The sequence below is a fragment of the Elephantulus edwardii genome, unplaced genomic scaffold (genome assembly GCF_000299155.1).
Source record: "Elephantulus edwardii isolate Elephantulus edwardi_28Jun2011 unplaced genomic scaffold, EleEdw1.0 scaffold00018, whole genome shotgun sequence".
In the NCBI taxonomy this organism is placed as follows: Eukaryota; Metazoa; Chordata; class Mammalia; order Macroscelidea; family Macroscelididae; genus Elephantulus; species Elephantulus edwardii.
This window is the reverse complement of record NW_006399768.1, coordinates 20,548,385-20,569,613: the sequence shown is the minus strand read 5'-3', so window position 1 is coordinate 20,569,613 and position 21,229 is coordinate 20,548,385. Positions and strand designations below refer to the sequence as shown.

Sequence of the window (21,229 nt, the reverse complement as noted above, 5' to 3'; positions counted from 1 at the left end):
CTTGAAAATATTATCCAAATTGTACTGTGTAATACAATTTGCAATATATTACATAATAATTGCCTAATTAAGCAAATCTAATTCCATATGTGTTCTGTGATACTGAATTTCTTTTCTCACGATGAAACAGTATTAGAAAACAACATCAGGTAGTCACACTGAGATGTAAAAAAGGACACTTGAAAACATATAGTAACCTTTAAGCAAGGTGCTTACCTATGTCTAAAATCTTTATTTCTTGGTGGAAGCAGATAGAAAGGTAAAAAAAGAACACACAGTTAGATGAGCCTTCTAAAATAGAATAATACTGTGATTTTATATTTTGCAAGGAAAATTGCTAACTGAATCTGAAATAGCACAGGAAACAAATTTTGTAGGCCACGGGTGACCAATAACTTCCAAAATAGGATGATTTTGATAACTGCACTTAAATGAACAAAGCAATGACAACAGGGTGTTATCTTTTACTATTGGCATTACAGCTAATGGTTTAACTCAACTTGAAGATTCAATACTTTAACTAAAAGGAGTAAGAAGCCTTATATCTTTTACTACTATGTTCTGATATCACAAGGAAATGTTTTATGCCTTATCAACCAATACTAAAGGACTACTCTAAAGAAAGCTTAAAGGGATTTAAAAATTGTAGTTTCAGCCTTCTAAGGTACAAACAATTCATAGAATCAGTGAATTTATATACTGATATTCTTTTATACATTAGGGTACACATTTTACACACATACACACACACACACATGCTTTAGTTCTCTAACCTTGAAGAACTTAACTTCTTTCTAGGGAGATATTAAAACATTAGGAAGGTATGTTTTAGCAAATAAATTAGTGCATTAGATTCAACTTTTGTTTAAAAAGGCATGCTTAGGCTACTTAAGCAAGCAGCTATTAAACATTTCAAGCATAACAAAACTGTTGTGGAAGGTCAATTTATTAAAATGAATTCTGTTTCAAGGTATAAAGGCTTAAATGTACAACCTCTGTTACAGGTTTAAGAATCTCAAATTAAGGAGAGACATACCTCAGTTCTAAAACGCTTGTTACATTTCCAGAAGGGAATATCCGTCGGACGTAGTTGAAATCCCCAACATACAGACTGCCGTCAATCCCACAAGCTAATGCAACTGGAGCCAACAATTTATTACCATCTGCTTGACCATTGCAACTTGGGCATGAGATACTGCGCCTTCGTCCATTGCCCATGATACTGCTGACCACTGGAGGCTGCTGGGAGATGAACTGGTTTTCCCCATTTCCCTTGTATAGAATACCTAGAAGAAATAAAACACATTTGTTTTTCTCATGATAAAAAAAAATTCAGTCAACATGTTCACTATAGATCCAGCTACAGTTCAGTGCCTTTTAGGTTTGGACTGGGAAAACTTTTACGTAAAGTTCTTGAAGTTGGGAACAACTCTATTCAGTTACCCAGTGTAAAGTATAATAGGATAAAGTAAATAAGGTATTATAAAGTATATTAAGTGCTGTCTAGTGTGGATTTAACTAAACATTCAATAGAGGGAATAAAGAACTAAGAAGAAAAATGAAAATCCCAAATCACAACATCAATAACTCTCAAAGTTAGCACACACTGGAACCCCCTGGGGCACTCTAAAAAAGTACTGATGCCTGGTTCCCACCCCGAGAGATTCTCATTTCATTAGTCTGGGGTATAGTCTTGGCATGCAGATTTTTGGAAAAAATCTCCAGGTGATCTTAGTAGGCAGCCATGTCTGAAAACCACAAGCTACATGATGCTCTTTAGGGAATAACAAATTTTTCTATTTCTTAAACAATAAAGAAAACATTAGATAGTAATTCAATTAATAAAAATGTGTATCAGAAATATTAATCTCTTCCTTGTGAGTTTATCACTGATTGAAAAAATTAAAAATATTTTAGAGAAACAAACAAAAAACCAAAAAGATACTAAACTTCTGAGGCTCCAAAGTTGCTATTGTGAGGATGGTCCAGGATTAGGCAGGGTCCCTTCTACTCAATGTGGGGTCACTATGAGGAGGCACTGATTCTAAGGAACAACAACTTGCTACCAAGGACTATTCTGTTTGCTTACATTGCCATTTGTATGAATATACACATAGTTATTAAAAATTTGAAACCTAATAGTTGTGGAAGGGCAATTTAAAATTCTATTTTGAGGCATAAAAGTGCCAATAATTAAATAAAGACAAAAATGCCACTCCAGGCTGCTCCTTGTATGGTTCTCAATGACACTACAGAAAAAAAAAACCCTAATGAATATTAAATGTTCACACGATTAGAAATTCAAGTTGAGGTTCTGGTTTTATTCATTTTACCATTACTCTATATATAGATCAATGACTCTGTTTAAGTCTAGGGCAGACAGGATAGTCAGCTGTTATTTTCCATGTATATTTCACAGTGCTTCTCAGTGTGTTATTATCTGGATAAACCACCTGCTGCTCTGACTTTAAAGCTGCTCATATGATATTTATTGAATGCTCTCTGTTTCAAAGCAGGCCTTAGAACCAATGATTATGCTTCCTAGCAGATACACTGTGAAGACCATCAACCCTATGAAAATATAAATAGGAAATCTGAGAAAGTTAATTTTTTTTTTTTTAGGTTTGGGAATAATTTTAAGGTAAAGAAAATGATCAGAAAAATTATGTTCCCTTTACAGCTATGCACACTGAAACAGATTCTATGATTACTTTTGTTTAATGCTTTCTTTTTGAGTGATGTAATAATCAAAGCAAATTTACATAAAGAAATCAGGAAAAAGAAAACAGGTTTATTCAAATGGAAAGAAAAATAATCTAAATAAGACTACATCGTAACAACAGATGAAATGCAATTTTGGCCTTGAATATTCAAAGAATAATTAATGATACTGAAGATTCTTCCTTCTGTGATTACACCATTTTGACAATTATGTAACTTTCCGTTAAGAAGCAGCAGTGTAATTTTTTGTAGAAGAATCCTACTGCTCTCCTGCACCTGATTTATTCAGTCATTACTTTGAACGATTGGCCCTCCATGAGTCTCTTCTATTATGAAAGAACAGAAAGATGAACATTAGAAATTTATTTTCGTGTTTCAGGGTGCCTGCACAAACACGTGTCACTGTCTCCATTTCTGACTTCTTCTTAATATCTTTCCATAGCTCATCCACCTTGTCACGATCACAAATCACTGTGTTTATTCAATTAGACACATGTCACTTCGAAAAGCCACTACTTGTCAAACTCTGCTTCTGGATAAAGCTGAAATTACAATCAGTTCACCCTATGTCTAGGTTCTCTAACATTTTACAATAAACTATATTTCAGAGTATACAACATTAATGGAGAGCAGAATTTTGAGAGAGAGTTGAATCCTAAACAGTGGGCCACCAGAGATGGTTGAAGAGCAGAATTTTGAGCAATTTCGTTTTTATAGTTGGCTTGATTTTAGTAGAATCCTGGTTAACATCTATCTATCTGTATATATTCCCATCTACCCATCTTTCTATGCATTTTTAAAACCTCCTGAATACTATCCTGAATGCTGTGTACTGTAATAGTTTTAAATTACAAAGAAAGGAGTGTTACTAGAGTTCTTCTTTTTTTTTGTGCAGTCTTCTTACTTGTTTAAAACTTCTTGTATAAAATTCTGTGGATGACTAGTTAAAAAAACTTAGCCTCACATTCTTATAAGTAATATTCAACTATCCCTTAGTTTTGTTTTTAAATAACTTCTGAAGGAATGTTCAAACTGTGAAACGCGATTTTAAATAATTTAACCAAGAGCAGTTCCTGGCATGGTTGGCACGTGGCTTTGCATTTTGAAAGATCATGAGGAAATCTCATGCTACACACAGAACAGATGGAAACTGCTGTTACTTCAGATGCCCACTGATCGTCCAGGAGAAGCCTGAGAGAGCATATGGACCATCCGCCTTGGTTGAGAGGCCCACTCTTCCAATGTTTCCACTTTTCCTGTGCTGCATGTGGTTCTAGTTACTGGGCTCTGCTCCCAACCTTCTGGTGTGCAAAATGAACTACAATCTGATGTCCAGGACACGGTTGGAAAAGCGCTGAATGACTATGAAGTAGTGGAAGTGTGAAGGCTATTGTGGGTTTGGTTTTCTTATTCTTGATTTACTCAGCGTTATTTCCTTTTGATAACCTCATCCTTTGGGAGTTGAATTGTTAACCCAAAGTTTGCCCCTCTCTGGGGTTCAAATCCACCAGCAGCTTAAAGGAAGAAAGATGGACAGTCTTGTCCTATGCGATTTACAGCTTCTAAAAGCCAGCTATGGGTCAGTTCCAACTTGATGGCCATGAAAGGGGGTATTTCCTTTTGGTAATATGGCTCCCTTGCAAATTCTATTTGTTTTCATACTAAATGTATGAAAATACATACATTGGTTTAAAATGAACCATGTCCCAATCACCACCAAAACAAACAGAGAAAGCAATGAATGCAGAAGAAGCAGAAACATGGAGAAATGACCATTAATCACATTAAGTTAATTAATTCCATTAAACATGTAATTGCATTATATATTCAAGACAACATTCTGAACTTCCCAAAGAATGTCTGCCAAGCCAAAAGCTAACTTATTTCTCTAAGAATGATAGCTTCTCTTTTGGCTACTGGTAAAACAGAGCAGAAAGGTACCAGGAAAGGAGGCTGCAGCAGTTCAGGGTAGGATTTTTTCTTTGCTAGCAAAGCATATTTCCAAGTGCTGCCAGGATGTGGACAGAATGTTAAAAAAACAGTCAAGGCCACAAAGGTAAAAGAAATAATATTCTTTATGAAGATAAGTTGGTTATATTTTGGAAGTAATTTTTTCTTTTTGGTTTGCACACATGAAAGTGGGAAAAACTTGTTCCTTAAAGGCAGTACATTCAAGCTGTGTGAAATATTATTAGCATATTACTGTGTCTGTGAAAAGTAGTATTTTTTATCCTGATATTTTCCTCAGATTAATCATTTATTGTTTCCTAATATTCACAAAGCCAGCTAATAGAACATGTAGTACATGTAACCCTGTTTGAGCGGGAGAATAGTTCTTGAAACACAGTCTTATTGAGATGGGCGGTGGAAATATATATAGTTTCCTACAAACTCTAGTTCTACATCAGGCACAGGAGAAAACTTTGCCACAGTCTTATCAGTCAGAAGGTGAGCAATATGATCCTACCATTCTGTACATCCAGTACATGATGCTTGTCTAATGTCCAGCCGCCCATGGTAGAAGCATCTAATTCGTAGCCTTGCAAGATGGCGGTCCTCTTCTCCCACAAAGTCAGGTCCAAGCAAGACTCGTATTCATAGCCAACTGACACTGCAATAAAAAAAAGTCATCATTCATCTCCTGGAGTACAGGTGGAAATGCAGTTTACTTTATTACTTTGATAAGACGATTTTCTTTACAATTATACTTCAGGACTATATTTCCACTTATTTATGAGCAAAGTTTATTTTTTATGTGAGATGCAATCATTGAAAAGGCATTTTTTTTTCTAAAAAACAATCCTCAAGTGTTATTTTCTATTGATTTCATAGAACACTCTCATGTTTTCCTCTCCTTACACAATTTGACAAAGGAATTCACAGCACAACGTGCAATACAGATTGGGCACCTGATTATTCACTAAACCATAAGGTTATATCTGAATTACATAATAACAATTAAAAATAGTATTTGCTATTTGAATAATTATTTAATTTCCTAAAGTATTACTTTATGCTAAATATTTATAAGAAAGATCAATAGAAAAAAAGACAAGTAGATTATGAAAATACAAAGACAGATTATTATAATACATTCATGTAATTAACAAGACCAAACAATAAAACTAGCAGTGAATTACTACAAACTAGTCAATCACAAATGAAAAATTTTTCAGAGCTCAAAAGGATACAGGAATTTTAAAACTGAGAGCAAAATGAAAAGTGGCAATTATCTCACTGATCTGAACTTATTAAAATCTAAGCTATGCATTAATTTCAGAATAAATGCCAATTCTATTTATAACAGTAAAAAATTTAAAAAAGAACAAAGAACTACGATATTCTTTAGTTTTTGATGTTCTGATGCTCTGATGCATGCAACCTTTTTAGAGTTTAGTTTTGATGTAGCCTTAGTTTTTATGTTCTTCAAGTTTGAGCCCAAAGGTCTTCCCTCCTTTTCTTTCAAGATACACCCACATTCAACATTCAATACGTCCAACTTTTGTATTTGATGTCTACTCATTCAGTGAAACAAACGATTTGGCTAATGTATCAAGTCACTGAATTGACTGGCTCTTGCAGTCAAATGAGCTAAACTATTGTTTTACAAAGTGTTGTTTGATATCTTATTGGTATAACTACAAATTCAAAGAATTTTGTGTTGAATTTACACACAAATATTAAGAATGATAAGCAATATTAGGGAAATGGGGAAAAAAAGCTGCAATAAAAAATAAAGTGGGATAGAGAAACTTAAAATATCATTCATAACACTCTTTAAATATATAATTTCAATACAAAAAACCTCATAATTTCTTTTTTTATCATATAGACTATATTGGTTTTTTGTACTCTAAGACAGCTTCTCTATTTATCTGTTGATATTTCCCTTGGGCTACAATTCATTTTACATAGTTCTAATTTCCAGACCATTTCCAAGGTGCAGAAAAGATCTACACGGGACTTACCTACAGCCTCAGACAAACCATAGACCTTTTGATTATATGCATCTGTTTTATCCCATATGAAAGTATATGCCAAGTTTGGTGAGGCAGGAAACCATTTTTGAAAGAGTCTTCCTACTACAGCCACCATAAGATGAACTTTCATCAAATTGAACGGAATGACAGACTGAGTCATGGTGATCTTCAGAACTGACTTGTAGCCTGCAGCTCTGGAACTCAAGTAGGAAAGTTTCAAGTCTGTCCCTGGAATTGTGGTTTCTTCATGGAGCACCTACGTTTGAAAAAAGCAAGAGCTTGAAATCGGTGTCATTTATTAGATAAAATATAAGAGTCTTGCAACTAAAACAAGGCTGCTAAAAGAATCACTCTTCACAAATAGGCAATGAACTCTTTCTTGTTCAATAACTAAAAGTAACAGTTGTGAGGCTAATTTTTCTACTCACATAAGTCTCTTGCCATATTTTCTGAAGTAATCACCTCAAGTGGTTTCTTCCTAGAGCTCAGTGATAGTTCCATCAGGCTGACATGCATTAGTCATCAGCAATTCTCACTAACCCATCTTTCACCCCAGCCACACTAGAAAACTGAATCAGACATTTGTCAGATGGATAGGATAGGGATGTAGTTCATTTAATATCAGCTGGCTCATTTCGGAATTGAGCCTACGCCTATAGACTCACCAGTCTACACAACCAAGAATGAGAACAAAAAACCCGACGTACTCATTTTAATCAACCTGTAGCAAATTCCATACCTAGGCTGAGAGAAAATATAACAACAGTGAATTCTGAGACCAAAATTGGAAGCTTAGGCCTGACTAACAACTAATATTGTCATTTGATGCACCTGCTGTTTTTGTTAGGTGCTTTTAAGTTCATTCTGCTTTAGTGACCCTATGTACAACAAACAGAAGGAAATGTTTCCCAATCCTGCACCATTCTCACAGGTTTTGTTTTGCTTATTTTTCCAATCACTGTGTTAATCCTCCTCATTTAAGGTCTCCTTTTCTTTCATTGATCCTCCACTTTAACAAGTATGATGTCCTTCTCCAGGATCAGCTACACGTTATGTCTTTAAACAAGCCTTCCTGATTTTAAGTACTTCATGGAGGTTCTTAAGAGTAGACCTGCCCAATTCAATAGTTTTTGATTTCTTGACTACTGTTTCCATGGTGTTGATTGTGGATCCCAGTAAAATGAAATCTTGAAAACTGCAATCTTCTCCATCTCAAATGCTGTTGTCTACTGATCTAGTGGTGAAGATTTCTGGTTTCTTGGTGTTGAGGTGTAATCCATAATGGAGGTTGTAGCCTTTGATTTTGTTCAGTCCTCTTCACTTTTAACTAGAAATGATGTATCATCTGCATTTTTAAGGGTATTACTGAGGCTTTCCCAGTCCAAGATGGCACATTCTTCTTCATATAATTCAGCTTCTTAGATTATTTGCTTAGTTTTCAAGGTAAGTTACTATGGTGAAAGGACTCACCTCTTTCCTAATTTTTTTTTTACCTCTTTCCTAATTTTAAACCAGGTATCCATCTTCTTGTTCAAATCTCTGCCTCCTTGCCCATGTATAGGTTTCAAATGGAATTCCCATTCTTTGAATTGCTACTCATAATTTGTTACGGCCCATACAATTGAATGCCTTTGCATAGTAAATAAAACATAAGTAAACATCTTGTATTTCCTTCCCTTTAAGTAACCTTTTCTTTTAAGTATGATGTCCTTTATCTCAGTCGATAACTGGTCTGGTCTTTAGCCATTATTGTAAAATGTATCAAATCTATTCTTCAAATGGTCTCTGAATAGGTGGAACACACTCAAGGTCATATTTTGGTGGACTTGTTTTAATTTTATTAAGCTTCAATTTGAACTTGCATCTATGCAACTGATGGTCTATTCCACAGTCTGTCCCTGTCTTTGTTCTGCTTGATGACAGTGACGCTCTCAGATGTAGGAGGTTTGACTTCTGCATATTTTATGTGGTGCATTACACATGTACGGTTGCTACTTATGCTCTTGTTTGTCATATTATGCTGGTTTGTATGCTGCTTTGACATTGGAAGTGATTCTACCAGTATTTCAAATACCAGCAGGGTAAACCATGGTAATTGGTTTTAGTGGGCTTCTAGATTAGGACATATGGAGAAGGAGGACCTGGCAATGGGATTCTAGAGGGAAGAAAGGCCAATAAAAAGCTTACAAAAATAATGAATCCTTGAGCACTGGAGGTGATCCCTTTAGGCTGGAAGGTACTTGAAATGTATGCAACAGCCTGACTGGCAAAGAATTACCCTTTCAAATTAGATTTAATAATGTGGATGGAGTAAAGTTTTCAGGACTTTCTTTTTTAATTAATTCTTATTTACTTTCATTTGTTAATGTGGTATGACTTGAGAAGAGAAGAAACAGCTGCAAACATTCATTAATAATCAGAAATGTGAACTCTAAGAAGTATGAATCTTGGGAAACCAGAAGCCGTAAAAATGAAACAGGACACATAAAAACAAGTATCTTATGTGTTACTGTAGGCTGTAAATCCATGGGAAGAACTGCCCACCTTTCTCCCATGGAGCAGCTGGTGGATTTGAACCACATGCTTTTGAGTTAGCAGTGCAACTTCTTACCACTAGGTAAGCTCCACTAGACAGAGCTCCTTGTTGAATTGGAGGAAGACTTGAATGACGTGCTACAGAAGGTCAAGGACTGCAGAGTTCAAGGTGGATTACATCTCAATATCAAGAAAATTGTCTTCACCACTGAACCAAAAGGCAGCATCATGATCAATGGAGAAAAGACTTAAATTGTCAATGATTTCATCCTACTTGGATCAGAGTCAACATCTAGCAGTCAGGAGATCGGGGGACATAGAGCACTGGAAAGCTTTCCGTCAGAGATCTCTCCAAAGTTCTGAAGAGCAATGATGTCAGTATAAAGACTTAAGATATGCCTGTTTTAACCAGTCTTTCCAATCACCTGCTATGCATCTGAGAGCTGGACAACGAATAAGAATGACAGAAGAATATTTGAGTTGTGGTGTTGGAGAAGAGTGCTGACTATCCCTTGGACTGCCCAAAGGACAAACAGAGAAGTCTTGGAAAAAGTGTAACCAGCATGTTCGTTGGAGGCAAAAATGGTAAAGCTTTGCCTGTTATTAGGATAGGCTATTCCTTGGGAAGGGATATTGTGCTTGGAAAGGTGGAGCATCAGCGAAAGAGTAGACGACCCTCAATGAGAGGGACTGATACAGTGTCTATGGCAACAGGCTAAATGTGTTTAGGGTGATAAAGATGGTGCAGGATAGGATAGAATTCAGGTCTATTGTTCATAGAGATCATAAAAGTCATATTCAACTTGACAGCAGTTAACAACATGTATTACTGAACTGAAATGGACTGGTACTGGTCATTCTGAATTAGACAATCGTATGGTCTGCTATGCTGGGAATGACAATGTGAAGATGAACAGTGTTTCACTCATTGTCTAAAAGAACATTTCAAGATCTCTTATGAAATGAGAACTGAGGCACAGAGACTTGTACACCAATGTTCACAGCAATGATATTCACCATTTCAACAACACAAAAACAGTCTAAATGTCTAACCACAATCGGATGGATTGAGAAATTTGGGTATATCGCATGATGGAGTACTATGCAGCACACAGGAACAATGATTTTGTAAATTACTACCTAACATGGAAGGAACTGGAGAGCATTATGTTGAGTGAACTAACTCAGTCCCATAAGGACAAATACTGTATAAGACCACCATTGAACAAGGATCCAAGCTGAGGAGGCAGAAGCAGATGAGTGAAGATGGGGGTGCACTGGGGGCTTAATCACAGGGTGGCACAATTTGATGGGTAGAGGAAGGGATGGGTAAATCAAAGGGGAAAGATCCTGTGTGAAAAACAATGCAAATGAACTTTGTAAGTAAACCAGTTATAAAAATTTTATATATAAAAAAATCTATTTGGAACGCTAATGCTGTCAGTAACTGGACAGTTTACAGACATCAATAAAGAAGACCAGGTAATATGACTGTTAATCAAATTTCTCCATCATGCACTAATACCAAAGATACCAATATTTAAAATTCCACAGTCTGAAACAACCAAAACAAAAGCGCTAAAAAAATAGGCAATCAAGATGCATTACTCGTGATTAGAGAGTGATAATTGGAGACAATGACAATCAGTAGTTGGAAAATATGGCCTTGGAGAAGGAAGCAATACTAAAGATTGCATGATAGAATTTGCAAGATCAATGACCTACTCATTGGAAATGCTGTATTGTGATTTAGGTGAAGATGAAATATCTTTTTTTTTTAAAAAAGTATATTGCTTTTCAGCAAAAATGGCAACTATATGCATGATATTTACCAAGAGGATATGAGCATAAAGGAGTTAATATTTTTTATATGTTACAATATTCTCCAGAGTACAAATAACACGTTACTAAATGCAATGACAATTTAATATGTATTTTGATCTGAAATCGGATAGCAGAAACTTGACATAACTATCTGCATAAAGTTTATCTCTTTTACAATTTTCTTTAAGTCCTATTTTTACACCCTCAGCTTAACCATTACTCTTGAGTAATGAGTCGATAAATGTTAATAAATTTTATATTGATATACCGCAAAAGCATTATGTGAAGACATAATTTAATTATTTTGAAAAATATACTTTATGTTGTGTGTAATATTTCGCTAAACAATTCAGATTCTCTTCAATGTTCCCATTAGTTTGGCTAACAATAGCAGCTCTTCACAGACTTACTGGAATAATTTCTCAGGGACCTGTTTCCCCATTATAAATTACATAGCGTTTCTTTTTTTTTTTAATTCTTTTTTATTGTAACTTTATATAGTCTTTTAAAGGACTCCTCATTTTGCTCTAGCAAGATTTCATTATTCAAATATAAATGGATGCTTTTTCATGTTTAAAAAATATTAATATATTAATTCAATATTCAGTGCAGTTTCCCATTACCCTGCTATCACTTATCAGAGAAAAGGTTTCATAGAGTAGTTCTAAGGAGTTGATTCTGACTCCTAGTGGCCCTAAAAGACAGAGGAGAACTCTCCCATTGAGTTTCCAAAGCTGTAATCTTTATAGAAACAGATTGCCACAAATTAACCTTGCAGAATGTTGGCTACCATCAGCGGACCTTTTAACCTAATGCTTTAATCACTGTGACACAGGTTTCTTTTCTAAACAGTGGTTTGGGAAAATGTATTTCTGCCATTTTAAAATGGAAATACCTAAAACAGAATCCTTGATAGTGAAGGTACATCCATGAGTCTGGACATTCAATAACCACACAGTTGGAAACAGTCCAAGTAAATAAACTAAACAAACTTCCATGCTAGGATATGAGTGAGTATGTGTGTGTGTAGAGAGAGGGATGTGATACAGTAACAGATTAAAAGGCAATGCTATAATAGGTGTACCAGTTTATTAAGTAGAGGTAAACATGTTGAGTGAACTCAGTCTTAGATAGCGTATAACTATATAGAAACTATTTAGAGTGCTATTAAATCCAGAGAAACTATTACATTTAAGATTGACAGTACTTTTGTAGGCCTCCGGGAATAGGTTTTGGGTCCATAGCCCTACAGAACTCATTGTTCTCCCATCATCAAGTTGAAATATCAATGGGGACATGTTGCCAGGAGGGACGGGTCCTTGGAGAGGGACATCATGCTTGGGAGGGTGGAGGGACAGCGCAGGAGGGGAAGACCCTCTATGAGATGGATTGATTCGGTGACTGGGGTAATTGGGATGGGTGTATCAGAGGCGGTGCGGTTGGCGCAGGATAGAGCAGGGTTTAGGGCTGTTGTGCATAGGGTCGCTATGAGTCGCAAACGATTTGATGGCACATAACAACAACAACAAGTTTGAAAGTTAGATTTTGGGTTTCTACGTGATGAATCCTAAAGATAACATTTATTTTCCTTTAATTTTATTTATTTCCTATAAACATATAGGTTTTCTATAAACAAGATAGTCTTATTATTTATTCATGATGTCTGTATCTTTCAATATTTCCTATAACTGTGTCTGTGTCTTTTAGTATTTCCAATAACTGTCTAGGAGTTGTTTCTCTACTTCATAATATCATGTATTAATTCTGATTTTAATAACTGACTATTGCCTCTGTCATCATTAACCTACTTCCCTGGAACAAATGTCTATAATTTGGTTTGTTAAAGCATGTGTTTTTCCAATGTAATTCAACTTGATCATGCTATTTAGCATTAGAGAGAGAAGTATATTCATCCAGAATGTGAAAGTAAACATGGTTTACATTGCCAGTTTCTTATATCTAAGCCCTGCATTAAAAAAAAAAGTTGTTTTTGAAAATATATACAACGAAAACACACCTCAATTCACCAGTTTCTACATTTATAACTCAGAGAAACTGATAACATTCTTTAAGACCTGCAACCATTTTTTACCATCCTTTTCTGAGACTGTATTCCCTCATAAACAAACACATTATTGTATTAAGTGCTTATCTAATCATTCCAGTTACTAAATGTCACTTTGACTCTATACAGAGTTCTTAAAAGAATATACTTTTAAAGGTCATCTTTTACATACTTCTTTCTAGTTTTACTAGTTGAGATTATTTGGTTTTAAGAAGACTTCAGGGATATTTTTTAGTTTACGATTTAAAAATTGTCTGAGGCCAATAGTTGCAGAGATTCACTAAGCTTTCATGGCTCCAGAAAGTGAGATGACAATTTTAAGACTTAGTCTGCATTTTACTCATTTTGATCAAGGAATCTTCTACAGAATGTTCAGTAACAGTAGCCAGGGCCCATCACTTCTGCTGGTCTCATAGTAAAGGAGGCAGATGTTCATTGAGGCAATTAGTCAGATGTTTTATATCCTCATTTTCTCAATTCTTTTTCTAAGCCTCATGACCTAATTAGAAACTAAGTCTTGCCCACTGTGCTTTCCAAGAGTTTTTCTAATCTGTTTCTTCCACACTATTTCCATGATCATTGTGATTTTTAGGTATTGACTAGTCATTGATCTGTAAGTTGAACAGGCAACATGCTCACTGATGGTTAGTTTCCTTAGGAACTGATCTGGTACTTTGTCAAGATGCATATTTTATTCCGATTTATATACTAGTAGAGTATCAAATGCATAATATTCAGTTCAACCTCTTTGCCATTAAGTCAGAACTGACTCAGAGCTGACCCTCCAGTGGGTTTCCAGAGGCTGTAAATCACACGGGAGCTGACTGTCCCTCTTTCTCACCTGGAGCTTCTGGCTGATTTGAACTGTCACACAGCAGTGAAACTCACTGGGGAGTAGGCTACCAGGGACGTAATGGACCTCATCAAGTTTCTCCTGAATGTTTGCTGACTGGTTGAATGAGTGTGGTGGGGGAACCCTCCATTATTAAGGGAACTGCTGATTATGAGTCCCACGTCAATGTCCTGACTTGCTTAGAAATTTGTCACTCACAAACACATTTATTTCTAAGTGAAGTCTACTTTGGCTAAAAAGTTTAGAGCTTAGAAAGATAGATCCTAGGAAAGAAGCATTAAATTGAATACTGTTACACTTAACTTCCTGGATATTAGATTGTGGACGTCTCCATGTTTTGTTATCTTAATTCTTCACAATTTACTTCTTGTAACTTCTATTTATAATCCCTCCCTAAATCATTTCATCCTATGTTTCAGGTCCCTCTAAAATTGCTATTTCTAATTCCGATCTCTGTTTTTTTGGTCATTCACGTGTCTGATATGAGTTGGAACTCACTCGATGGTATCTAAAACAACAACCCCAAATATTTTGGTCCAAGTTATCATTTCTCTTGTGGACTACTAAAAATGTCACCAAATTGGTCTCTGATTCAATCCTTGCCAAGTATAATGTACTATAGCAAAACAATTATGGGGATCATCTTAAGAACATCAGTTTCTATACTGTTTAAAAACCTTGAATCACTAATCTGCTTTAAAACTGTCCCACTAGTTAAAGAGGCCTTTTCCTTGACATGATCATTATTGATGTGTGATGTGTGTAGTATCATCTTCATCTGAATCACACTTGCTGGCCTCTTTGTAACTTTATATCTATCTAGCCTACTCCTTCCTCAGAGGTTTTGAACTTTCCTTTGGTTCTGTCTGCAATATTTTTCCTCTATTTTCTTTTACTTTCTAGATGTTTTCTGCTGTAATGATACCTTGTCAAACAGTTCCTCTGATTACAATTTATAAAATCATACCTCCATTCACTTTACGAGGCTTTATTATTTTAAAACACTTTAACCAACCCCACATAAATGTGTTGGTTTATTGGCTCTCTCTCTCCTCATTAGTTGGTAAATTTCTTGAGCAGGTTTGGTTTACAACCCGGTTTCTAGGTAACAGTGCCTGGTATAGTGACAAGCGTTCAGTACATATTTGTGGAATGACTGTGACAAAGCCGCTGTGTGCTGTTCCTTTTTAAAGTCCACTGTTTTACATATAAATAAAAGCCTTAAGTTATTGTACCTAATGTCCTAGCTTTGTGATAGGAAAGTTGTTTCTAATTGGAAACAGATGGAAAGGAAAACAATCTGCAGCTATTTCAGTAGATAAAACTGAGTAATGAAAGTATAGCTATTTTTAACAAAGTTGTACAGCTGCTCTTCCCTCCGGTGGAGGACTAGACTTCACATCGCATGTAGTTTCAGAACTACAAATAAGTAGGACTGAAGATGTGGTTATGAGTTTTGGGGTGTTTTTTTTATAATAAAATTTTGATAAAATTCTGAAACATTTTATGTCTAATACAATCTTTTCAAAACCAACTTTTACTTACAGTAATAGTTAAACAGTGACTTACTGAAGGTAATAACCAGGCATTAATTAGCCCATGGTTACACATCAGACAGGCCATGTATGCACACACTCAAAACATTTTTAGTCACCGAATAAATAAAAGAGCAACCATAATTTGCTATTGCCTTTAAGGTGCTTTCTTCCCTGGCTTGGTTACAAGAAATAAATACAGTTCAAACTACAATACAAATATTATGAATAGAACTTTAAATAAAGCCTAGATATCGTATTAGAACAGCACTTAACACACAAACACCCTTTGATACTCTATACTTTGTTCTATAGAATAATTCAAGATAACACCAGGATTCTGTTATTGCTTTCTTAATTGCTAGAAACCACATGGGCTGGAAATGGTTCAGTGAAAAGCATCACCTACTAAAATATTCTACCTGTGTTTCAGGAATAATGGGGCTGTCTTCAGGAGAAGATCTGAAAAAAGTAGACAAGGGTGATGACACAATGATAGGATTTGGCCTCACAAATCCACTCAGGTCACAGCTGGGAATGTCATTCTCTTCTTTCTTCATGACCAGGGTATCCATCACATAAAAGACATTCCAGGGGATCCACACAGTGTGATACTGAGTGAGGAACGGGGATCGTTCAAATACCAAAGTTAGGGAAGCCCCGCCATTCGCCACCAAGTCAAACCTAAGAAAAACAGACACATGTTGTGAATTCTACAGTTCTCATGTAACTATCAACATCTATCTTCCTAAATGAATAGTAATTTTAAAAAAAAAACCTAGTTTCTCTGAATACTTAAATTACAATTTTTGACTCTACAGTAATAGGAAAATGATACAATGAACACTGATATAAAACCTACATTCATCAATTTGCCATCCTTTTGCCAATTTGCTTTATCTAGCTATACATCTACCTACTTTTTCCTGCAGAATCATCTTAACTTCACTTGCAGACACTAGGAAATGTCACCCTGAGATATTTCAACACGTATCTTCTAAGAAAAAAAGAACACTCCTCTGTAAAATCATAATATTATTATATTTTTGAAAGTAAAATCAACTTTTAAAGAAGTATATGAGTATGTGACTTTAAATTTCTGCCAACATGTACTGTTAACAGATTTCTGCAGAACTAAAACTTACTGCATTTCTACATTTAAAGGGACAATAAAACATTCTGGGTTATGTGAGAATGTCTAAATTTTACACTTAACATGCTTCAAACAGACAGTGTGTGACAGGACTAACTCACATTCCATCCTGGCGAGTAATAGTATATCCATATTCTGGGTAATGGAAAAACGAGACATTTACTCCAATAAGTGGAGTCCCATCAGCAGTTAGTACCTGGCCTCTGATGACGGATGCTAAGCTGTGGGGAATGCAGAAGAATTAGAATGAACATTTGTCTTCTCAGGCCAGCATTATCATGATTTATAGATAATTCAACTTACGGATAAAATAACACCATCACAAGCAATCAATTGGTATTCACAAAATCACACCTGAAATACTCCCAAGACAATGCCCCTTTTAATTCAGTGTAATTTATTGTCTCTAAATGCTTTGTGTTTATCCTGGGTTTTAATTCACTGTAATCTATTTTCTGGAGAGTTATCAAGACCAATAATTTAGAGATAAATTTTTAAAATTATAAACCTTGGGCTTCTTTTCATAAGTCATCTATCTGCTGCTTCCATGAAGAAAAGTATACTTTGCAATTAATTCTGAAGCAATATGTAAATCTGCAGGGACCGAGAAGTATGAGATTTAAGGGGGCAATAAGGAACATTTGTGCAACAACTTTTAATCAACTGCTGGGACTAACTGCATTAATGCTGTTAAATTACTGCAGATCCAGGAGTTCTAGTGTAAATCATCTTCTTTTGCTCAGTGAGACACAGGACACCTGCTTTCACTTACTGGTTTATTTTCAGGTCATTATGGCTCTGTAGAGCACCAGTCAAAGAGCTTATGCAGTCTTGCTGCCATGCCGTTAGCAGTTCCATTACATTAATTCATAATTTATATTATTTAGTGAGCTCAGCTAAAAAGAAAAAGTACACTTCTGCTTTGCCTTTTGGGGTCTTTTCATGGCTTCTTTTGAAACACTTCCAACTGTGCTAACGAAATCAACCAGTTAAATGAAGATTTACTGACTGCTTAATGGAATGCCCTGTTACATTGCAGGTACTGAAACTGACAAAGTTGGGAACTGGGTCAGAAATGCCTGAAACACATAGTTTGGGGACGAATTTGCCAAAAGAGGAAAAATGATTTATTTTTTTTTTAAATCACATTCCTTCAATTCACTCTCCTCAGCATTTCATATAAAGTACATGTAACTATTGGTAAGTCCATGTAAGGAAAAAAGCATTAACCTCTTATTGAAGGGACTTTCTCCAGGTATCACATGGGTGCTATCAGATCCTATAAGAAAACTGATTCGATCGTAGAAGGATTTGGCAGCTTGCTGAGAGGGAGTCTGTAAACTTTGGCTAATAATGTCCTGAGGATCAGGCAAGCCACGGCAGTATGGCTGGTTCTGGCAGGAACTCTGTAAGCAGCAATCAGGATCCATACAGTCAATGAGCCCATCTGTAGAGGGAAAAGTAAACCAGGAAGAGAATATTCTTATTTATGCCAGGATAAAGAATAAAAGCTTCGGTTTACGTCAAGTATTCACCATCAATGTCCCCCATACCCCTCCTTAGTTTCTAAGAAGCATTCTTTTATCTTTTTGAAATTTTATATTGGTTAGCATAAAAAATTTCATATATATTGTGTTTCATTCACATATATTATGTGTCACCCATTCCTTCATTCACACGGTGCATCGTATGATCATTCCCATACATTGTGTTTTATAAAATTAACCACCATTCATCTGTGCCCATTATCACCCTGTCTTTTCACATCCCCACTGGCTCTTTCCTGATTCTTTCATTCTCTTTCTCTACCCACTAAACTCTGCAACCCCATGATTTGCCTGAGACTTACTTTTAAGAATAAGTTATGTATATTAAGTAATATACATACTACAGATTAAGTATAAACATAATACCTATAGCAGCTTTCATGGAAAGTTAATGTGTGAATTACAAAGAGTTAAAATAAATCAGGTAATACTGGTTCTGAATAATAAACAATACGACTGACTGGAACAAGCTATTAGTAATAAAAGAATATGGGTTATCTGTTGTTTTTGTTATGTGCAGTTGAGTTGCTTGCAACTCACCGTGACTCTATGTACCGGAGCCCTGAAAACTGCTCTATCCTGTGCCAACTTTACTGTCTCCAACAGACCTACCCTCATGAGCCCAGTCACTGTATCAATCCATCTCATTGAAGGTATTCCTCTCTTGTCCAACCCTCAACCCTTCTAAGTGTCATGGCCCTCTCTAAGGACTAGTCCCTCCTTGCAACATGCCCAAAATATGAAAGAAGAAACTTCAGAATCTTTGCCTCCAAGGAGCAGCCTGGTTTCACCCTTTCTAGGACAAACGTGTCTGTTCTTCGGGTTATCCATAGGTGTAATTTTTATAAAAATTATAAGAAATACCAACAAAGAAACATATTGCTATTGAATTGACTCCACCTCATGGTAACTCCATGTGTTGCCAAGTAGAATTGCTGCGTTATCACATGGCGTGTTCTTCATGGAAATCATTATAGGTATAAGGTTGGTGAAAAATAGGAAGACTCTCAGTTAGATGGATTGGATGGATGCTTCAGCAATGGGCATAAATATGGCAACAACTGTGGGGTCGCACAGGACAGGCAGTGCCTCACTGTGTTGCACACAGGGTCCTGAGAAAGGAATCTGACCTGATGGCACCGCACAATGACAATGTTTATGGAACCAGATCACCAAGCCTTTCTTCTGAGGTGCTCCTAGGTGGGTATGACTTGCTGAATTTTCAGGTTAGCAGTTGAGGGCAAACTCTTTGCCCAAGTGGGGACATTTTTGTACAGCTATTCAATGCTGTGTTTTATGGAAAATGCACTAGGAGGGAGCATCACAAACGGAAGAGTAATGTTCTGAAATTGGAAAAGAGTCAGGAAAAATAACCTGTGAAAACACAAGCAGCATAAAACTGATGAGATCAGGTAGTTTTGTGTGTAGTGGGTTTGTTGTTCTAAATGGCTTTCCTGGGCCATGGTGTTTGACTTTCACCACATGGCTGGCTGTGAACATGCAAATTAGGGTGTGTAGAGAACTGATGGGGGGATTAGCCAGCCTTACCATCCTGTCAGGTTTAAGCTGAGCAAGTTTAAAGGTTAAAGTCGGAAAGCTCCCTACCACCAAGAAAGAAGAAACAGAGAGCGAGGCATGAATCTTTTGAGGTCAGAGATCGCTATGTGAGATGGAGACAGACCAGGACTGCAGCAACTGTGAGAGCCAAGACTGATGTGAGGCAGACCCAAGCAAAGACTGCTGCCTCACAGAGCCAGAGCTAGAGGCCTTCACCCAAGCTTGTTGGAGGACTGGGGAGAGGGGAGAGATGCCTTAGCAGGCAGAACTAAGAGAGCTTTCAACTCTCTTCTAAAGAAAGACTTTAGGCTGAAAGTCTAAGGGCCTGCAAGCATAGCTGAGAAGCTGTCCTGACTGAAGAACTGTCTCCTGTTTCCAATCTTAATTTGAACAAGTTAACTTCTGTGTTGCTACCGCAATGAATCAGCAGACTCAACAGGAGAGTATCTACAGTCCTGATAAGGACAGTTGGTGTTAGAATGAATTGGTAGAAGTAGGTGCAGGAGGTGGGGATATTGTTGATCTCATAGTAATCAGCTTTGTGTGGTGAATATTGTTACAGGTATTATTTCCCCCCGTGGAACTAGCGGAGGGCAGATGCAGTCACCCACACAAGCTGCATTCTTCTACAACCGTCATCTTTCAAGGAAATAGTCTCCTAGTGGCAAGAAGCTGTGCTGCAATACCAAAGGCATGAGGTTCAAGGCCACCAGCTGCTCCGCAGGAGAAGGATGGGCAATCTCCTCTCTGCGCTTAACTGCCTCTGAAAACCCCCTGGAGGGTCAACTATGGGTCAGTTCTGACTCTGTGATACAAAACAACAACAACAACATGTATCCAGATTTATCAAATTCTAAATCGCAGTTTTTGCCTCTAGAATGAATTTACTAAAATAGAAAATGAATTTAAAATGTGGGAAATACAAAGAAGACAATTAATATTGCTAGATCCATCTTGAAGTACAATATTGTGAGTGACAGGATAATATCCATATGCATACAAGGAAGTCCAGTGAATACCACTATCATTCATATATATGCACCAACAACCAGAGCCAAGGAAGAGGATATAGAAGATTTTTACCAACTTTTACAATTGGAGATCGATCGAACATGCAATCAAGATGCATTTATAATAATGGGTGACTGGAATGCAAAAGTTGGGAATAGAGAAGAAGATTTAGTAGTTGGAAAACATGGACTCAGAGAAATGTTGCTGGAGAGAGAGTGATTGAATTTTGCACAATCAATGACTTATTCATAGCAAATACTTTTTTAAAGAGACATAAACACAGGTTATATACATGGACTTCACCTGATGGTATGCATAGGAACCAGACAGACTTCATCTGCAGAAAGAACTGCTGGAGAAGCTCAATATCAGCTGTGAAAACTAGGCCAGGAGCTGATTGTGGAACAGACCACCAACTACTCATATGCAAATTCAAGCTGAAGCTGAG

The 21,229-nt window shown here is 36.4% G+C and overlaps 1 protein-coding gene across 1 annotated transcript in view; it reads right to left on the bottom strand.

The window, feature by feature from the left end:
• TENM3 (teneurin transmembrane protein 3) overlaps positions 1–21,229 on the bottom strand; it is a 674,684-nt gene that overhangs the window by 77,590 nt on the left and 575,865 nt on the right. Inside the window, exons 13-18 of the mRNA XM_006882227.1 lie at positions 17,897–18,113; positions 16,768–16,887; positions 15,936–16,197; positions 6,690–6,957; positions 5,189–5,332; positions 1,037–1,286 (exon numbers count right to left, since the gene is read on the bottom strand). Coding sequence (XP_006882289.1) covers positions 1,037–1,286; positions 5,189–5,332; positions 6,690–6,957; positions 15,936–16,197; positions 16,768–16,887; positions 17,897–18,113 — 1,261 coding nt within the window. The remainder of the gene's footprint in view (positions 1–1,036; positions 1,287–5,188; positions 5,333–6,689; positions 6,958–15,935; positions 16,198–16,767; positions 16,888–17,896; positions 18,114–21,229) is intronic.